Consider the following 6,574-nt stretch of genomic DNA (forward strand, 5'->3'; position numbering starts at 1 on the left):
CCATCTTTTATTATTTTATTGGATTTTATTTCTTCAGGGCCAATATGGCTAGTATCTCAGCTAATAACCAGTGGAATCCACCCACGCTCTTGCCACGATGTGCCTGTCTCAGTTTTCTGTGGAAAAGCTGAATCTTGTTGCATGTCTGCCCAGAGAGAGTGTGCTGGAGAGTGTGCTGTGTGTGTAGTATCACCTAACTGCCTTTTGAACACTTGAATCCTGCCAGAGAGCCGTTTCTTCCCATTGTTGCCACTGGCTTGCTAACTGGGGATCTGGACATTTGAAGACAACACAGGCTGTATACTGCAGTGAACGGGCCCTGCTCAAAGATGCTTTTTCAGTGGCTAAAGTTTGGTGATCTAAAATAAATTTGATTTGAAACATTATACAAACATTTCAGAAACACTAGAAGTAAATAATAATAGTGTAAAAGAATCCGTGTTTGTTTTGTGGAAAATGGATGAAACCTTTATTTCCCCTCTAACCTTTCTGATGAATTGGCAACAGTGATGACGGCATGATATTTATTCAGAGACACAAAATGAAAGTCCCGGCTCAAAGTAAACATCGCGATTTACGCGCGTGACGCAAAGAAAATAGACATGATAGAAAATAATGTGTGTTTTGAAGGAGTGCTGATGTTTTAGGTGTTTACTTGGAGATCACGCACCACAAAGTAGTGACACTGCTATTTTTAGAAACTGTGCGTTCTACCGACAGTTATCTGTAGCGTACTGATGCGTGGAGACATTCCTGAGTTATTATACTGAGAAGATAAGGAGTTATTTTGGCTGCAAAATGCTGGTTTCAGATTGAAAGAGTTTAACAGATGCAGTGAACCCCTGCCTCTCATTACCTCTGATGCTCACAATGTCAGATGTGCAAGACTTTGGACAATAAAGAAACTTTCAGCTCAAAAAGTCAGTAGCCCACAGGGTTATAAACCGTATGACTAAAATCATTTTTAATATCTGCACAGGATGCACTCACTCACTGTGGCATTTTTATCACACCTCTATTAAAACAGTGTCAGGTTAGCTTATGATATACTAAACTCCTGTAAACCTTGAGCAACTTCAGAAGTTGAATTCACACACAACAAACACAAGGACAAAGGCCTGCTTCACCCTACATCCCTGCGCCTTGCTGCATAAGGCATTCTCTCTACAACCAAGATATCCACAGTATCAGATATGAATGTCAGCGTTAACCATAATCACCACGACTTAAAAGAAACACCATTACGCGCAGCAGGCCACTCACCCGCAGTGAAGTCCTTGTTAAGGTCAATGAAGGCGTTGGAGTGAGGAACACGGATAGTCACACCACTGCTGAGAGCTTTCTCACATCTCAGCTTCCTGAAGAATGAAGGAACAAAAACACAACAGAAAATCAATACAGTATCAACCCTGAATACTGAGACACGATTAAGGAGGCAGAGCTCCTAAAATGGCCTCACCTGTTGCGCAGGTAGCAAATTTCTGGAGCACCATCCACAACTCCAAAAATGTCTGGAACCATGTCCCCATTAAAGCTGCAATAGAGGGAATGGAAGACAGTCGCATCACACTCCATCTCACACTCTGTCTGTCTCGACTCTACACTACTGCGCATCTCAAAACACTCTGTCAGTCTCTACTGTGACTACTGCTGGCATGTGCCAGACCCACAGGAGCTCGTGGAGGGCCACATACATGCAGTCAAAGTGCACTTACTCCATGACAAGAGGCTGGTCCTGAAAGGTGTTATTAAGGTCAACCCTCCCACTCTGATCTGTAAGAGTGCATCATGGAGAACTCCTGTAATTAACCAGCACTAACACTGTGCATTTACAATATTGTTTAATTGCCTGCATGCATAATACATAAGACCATTTAAAACAGATTATTTCATAAACTGGCACACTGAGGATTCACATAGCTGTCGGATACTAAATTTAAAACTTTACCCAAAGTTTGGTTGTTCCCCCAGAAGATGAACACACTGTTCTGCCCGGGGTCGGAGTTTTTCAGATGACCAGTGAGAAGGACGTCCATTTGAGAGTCTCCATCGTAATCCGCTGGGACTACGCTAGTGATGACGGAAATGTCACTGAAAGAGCAAGAGTCACTCTGCCTCAGACGTACGGATCAGCACAGGAAACAGCTGTCAGTCGCTACTGAGGTCACCATATTTTGACCCCTCGATAGTATTTTTTTTTTAATGTATTTTTTTTTTAGCATTTTACCGTGGGAAAGCGTCTTTGGTGAGATGCACTTTAGGTTTGAAATAGGGAGCTTTGAGATCAGCCAAGAAAATCAACAGCTCAGTCTCTGAAAAAAAGGAACTATTTATCTACAAGAACATACATACACATATATAATACAAACATAAAAAAAAAACACCATCGGATATATGCAGAATAATACTATTTTGAGAATGTGTATCACAAGGAGCAGAAAAAATGTGGTTCGGTTATTAGTGAGGACTGACAACACAGACTATTAACTACCATTTTTAATCCTAGTTAATTATAACCGTATCAGGTAGTTCATCTGAGAAGACCTGGAGTAAGTGAACTAGCCCAGCTAGCTAAGATAAGATAAGATAACGACCACCAGCGCGGAGCTGTAGAATACACTACCCAGCTGTGTGGAGAAATAAACCAATCATAAACTTAATCAAGTAAACTACGGATTCATTATAAAGTTACGGGTCCACACGGACGTTTATTTAACTTTTGTGATGTTCAGCTCGCTAAAATAAGATAAGCTAAGCTAAGCTAAGCTAAGCTAAGCTAAGATAAGCTAACCACTCACGGCCTCTGAGGATGAAGATATCCGTCTGTTTGTCCGAGTTGAAGTCTCCAAACGCGGCTACCGTGCCGTGGTTTTCCGACCCGAACAAATCCTTGCTCACGTCTTGCAGCGCAAACGCGACATAATGTCCCGAAAGTGTGAAAGTGGTCGCCCAAAGCGTTAAAAGCCCTGACAGAAACATCGCTAAAGCCTGAACGCTAACTCTGACAGAAGCATCCTCCTCGCGCACGCCCACCGCACACGACACGAGGAGCCGCTTTACGGCATGAGGCGACGCTCGCGGAGTTTTGACAGCACGGACCTCGAGAATGAGACCGAAACGTGCCGCACCGGTCCGAAGCCAGACTCTAAACTTTATAGAGTTTATTTAAAAATATATATATATATATGAATCGGTGCGTGCGGTTAAAACAGCACATATCATATGCATGTGACGTCACGGTGCGGCCGCGTCCGCGACGCTGCCGTAACGCGCGTGGTGTCGCGCGGCTGCTACAGTAAACATGTCCAGCTTAGCTGATGTGGGCTGGAAGCTGCTGGAGTTTAAAGCCAGATCCAAACGCTCAGGTTTGCCATTCTCACATGGAAGCACTCCCGGTGTATTTGGAGCGTATTTAGAGCGTATTTAATGTGTATTTAATGTGTAATTAATGCGTATTTGCGCCGTTGTCAGTCTGCATGTTCTGCTGCACGACAGTCTCACCGAGCGAGACACACGAGCCTTAAAGGTCAGAAGGGAAGTTTGTGAGTCCAGTGTTATTTTAAGAGCAGAAAAGCAAGTCGATACTCAGGATTAGCGTTTGGCTGAACATAAAACAGGACCCTGCATCTCTGCCTTGTTACTGGAAGGCCCAGCTGCAGTATAGAGTTGCTAAACTCGAGGTCACTAGCAGTGCAGCTTCCCCTAAAATGAGGAGCTCCAACATTTTATTAAAGGGGTTATCAAGTTAAACCTCCTTCATACAGTATCTTGGCATAGAAAACACGTTCATTAAGATAGTCACCGGACTCGCTGCTTCTATAATCCATTTGTTTGTTTTATTAGACAAGCGGAAATTCACTACAGAAACGTATAATGAAATGCACGGCTTGGAGACATGTATGTATAATTAGAGATCCTGACTTTTCGAGTACATGTTCACCTTTAGCTGGAGCCGTGTTATTTTGTTGCTGGGTTTTCGGGTGCCTTGCTGTGTAATCTGTCGCTGTTACTCTAACCTGCTCCGGTAGTGTGTGTAACATATCTGAGAGGATCGCTGTAGCTCTCCCTCTAACCCGTGATGGCCACCGCTGCCACACACAGCTGCGGCCACCCACCAAAACCAGAAAGCTATGGTAAGTCGTGCGTCACACGTCACGCCACTCACTGGACGAGCGCGCCGCTGTCTTCGGGAACGTCATAGATGAATATTTATATCCTGATAAGTGACGTGGAGTCACGTGAACAATAGAATCCCATCACCATGGACATTTTTTTTTCTAGACTTGTTATTATTACTACCACTACTACCACTACTACTAATAATTTTTCTTTCTATTACACCTTTCTAAAAATCATGAATGAATATGAATCACGCTGTTGCAAGTCTAATTTCAGAACATTCACCAGTATAGTTGACCCCAGTATCACTGCTATTTTAATAATTATTTTTCTAAAATAATCTACCTGATCAGTGCTGGATCCCATATCCAAACATATTTTTAATCTGTGTGTGATAGACTGTGTAGATTCTTTATAAATCACTTAACAAATTTACTGTTGTGGGCCAACACTCTCTTTCTTCTCTGTCATCTTTTTAAAATTGTTTTTCAATCAAATGTTTTCTTAGAAGGTTACCAAGCGACCGAAACATGAAGAGTGTAAACTATATACATATAAGTGAACTGAAATGCGATGAATCTTTCGTTTGCCTGTTAGATGTGCACAGCTTGGCCAGTGTTATCTTTAAAGAGATGGCTTTGTCCTAGCTACTTAAAAGCTGATGGAAATTATGCTAATTTGCTCAGAAATGGGAATTTTTAGTACCCGAGGAATTGACCCTAGGTCGATTCCATTAAAATGTAAATCACTCCAAAGTTAAATGTGTCTGAAATAGTGCTTCCACAGAGGGGGTTCCCTGAGACTCACGCCACCTTCAAAAGCTGCCTGCACTTTTCTCTTCTTGGGTCTCTGTTCCACTCCACACTCTTGCCTGCGACTTCAATTTAAAATCTATACGCAATTGCCAGAACATTTACTGCCAAAAATCTTCAACTGTATCTTTTTTTGCTTCTTGGATTGCTTTGTTGTGCCGGCAAATCAGAAACATTAAGTTTTGCACTAATATACCGGAAAAGCGAGTCACACACTAGAAGGTGATTTTCTAAGTGGGCCCCTGTGTAATGAAGCTTACTGTTAGTAAACTACTCTGCAGCACAGGTTTGATCTATAATCTGCACTAGGACCCTCTGACGTAACGGCAGACTTTGAATTGTGCTCTTTTCAGCATGAATGCACCCTTGGTGAGCGTGAGCAAATGAGATGTACGGTGCATGTTATTGTCACTCGACCGCTCTGTGTGTTCTGTGTCTTCAGGCTCCATTTATGAACCCCTCAAGCTGTCTGTACTGCACAGCGAGGATGAGCCTCTGTGGGACAAACTGGACCTGTTCTACAGGGCAGGTGAGGACCTCTGGGCCCAGTGTTGCCTCCTTAAGTGTTGCCTCCTTGCCTGGTTTACTAGTGAAGTCAATGGCGTGTTTTAGGGTCTATGGCTCATATACACTCTACAGCTGATGTTCGATCTACAGATCTTGTACATTTTATCTCCTTATATCTCTGTTTGTCTACATCTTCTGTATATCTCTCATATATTCCATATGTACTATATCTCCCATATATCTCCTGTACACACTATATCTCCTGTATATCTCCTATACATGCTATATCTCCCATACATACTATATCTCCCCTATATCTCCCATAAGCACGATATCTCCCATATGCACTATATCTCCTGTATATCTCCCATACGCACTATATCTCTTGTATATCTCCCATACGTACTATATCTCCTGTATATATCTCCCATACGTACTTATCTCCCCTATATCTCCCATATGTCACTATATCTCCCATTTATCTCCCGTATATCTCCCATATGCACTATAGTTCCCCATACACTTTATATCTCCCATACGTACTATATCTCCTGTATATATCTCCCATACACACTATATCTCCCGTATGCACTATATCTCCCCGTATATATCTCCCATACACACTATATCTCCCGTATGCACTATATCTCCCCGTATATATCTCCCATACATCACTATATCTCCCCGTATATATCTCCCATACATCACTATATCTCCCGTATATATCTCCCATACATCACTATATCTCCCGTATATATCTCCCATACATCACTATATCTCCCGTATATATCTCCCATACGTCACTATATCTCCCGTATATCTTCCATACACGCTGTATCTCCCATATGTACTATATCTCCCGTATATATCTCCCATACATCACTATATCTCCCGTATATATCTCCCATACGTCACTATATCTCCCGTATATATCTCCCATACGTCACTATATCTCCCGTATATATCTCCCATACGTCACTATATCTCCCGTATATATCTCCCATACGTCACTATATCTCCCGTATATATCTCCCATACGTCACTATATCTCCTGTATATATCTCCCATACGTCACTATATCTCCCGTATATATCTCCCATACGTCACTATATCTCCCGTATATATCTCCCATACGT

General features: G+C 42.3%; 2 protein-coding genes across 4 annotated transcripts in view; one reads left to right on the forward strand and one right to left on the reverse strand.

The window, feature by feature from the left end:
* The window catches only part of itfg1 (integrin alpha FG-GAP repeat containing 1), a 96,019-nt gene extending 92,976 nt beyond the window's left edge, over positions 1-3,043 (reverse strand). For both annotated transcript variants that reach the window (XM_027018675.2, XM_027018674.2), the window contains exons 1-6: positions 2,799-3,043; positions 2,228-2,312; positions 1,949-2,091; positions 1,716-1,773; positions 1,460-1,534; positions 1,264-1,358 (exon numbers count right to left, since the gene is read on the reverse strand). In XM_027018675.2, coding sequence (XP_026874476.1) covers positions 1,264-1,358; positions 1,460-1,534; positions 1,716-1,773; positions 1,949-2,091; positions 2,228-2,312; positions 2,799-2,979 — 637 coding nt within the window. In that variant the 5' untranslated portion in view covers positions 2,980-3,043. The remainder of the gene's footprint in view (positions 1-1,263; positions 1,359-1,459; positions 1,535-1,715; positions 1,774-1,948; positions 2,092-2,227; positions 2,313-2,798) is intronic.
* A 228-nt stretch (positions 3,044-3,271) lies between these two features.
* Positions 3,272-6,574, forward strand: part of phkb (phosphorylase kinase, beta) — a 70,501-nt gene continuing 67,198 nt past the window's right edge. For both annotated transcript variants that reach the window (XM_035520729.1, XM_035520728.1), the window contains exons 1-2: positions 3,272-3,365; positions 5,374-5,460. In XM_035520729.1, the coding sequence (XP_035376622.1) occupies positions 3,302-3,365; positions 5,374-5,460 (151 nt within the window). In that variant the 5' untranslated portion in view covers positions 3,272-3,301. The remainder of the gene's footprint in view (positions 3,366-5,373; positions 5,461-6,574) is intronic.

Source organism: Electrophorus electricus, chromosome 21 (genome assembly GCF_013358815.1).
Source record: "Electrophorus electricus isolate fEleEle1 chromosome 21, fEleEle1.pri, whole genome shotgun sequence".
NCBI lineage: Eukaryota > Metazoa > Chordata > Actinopteri > Gymnotiformes > Gymnotidae > Electrophorus > Electrophorus electricus.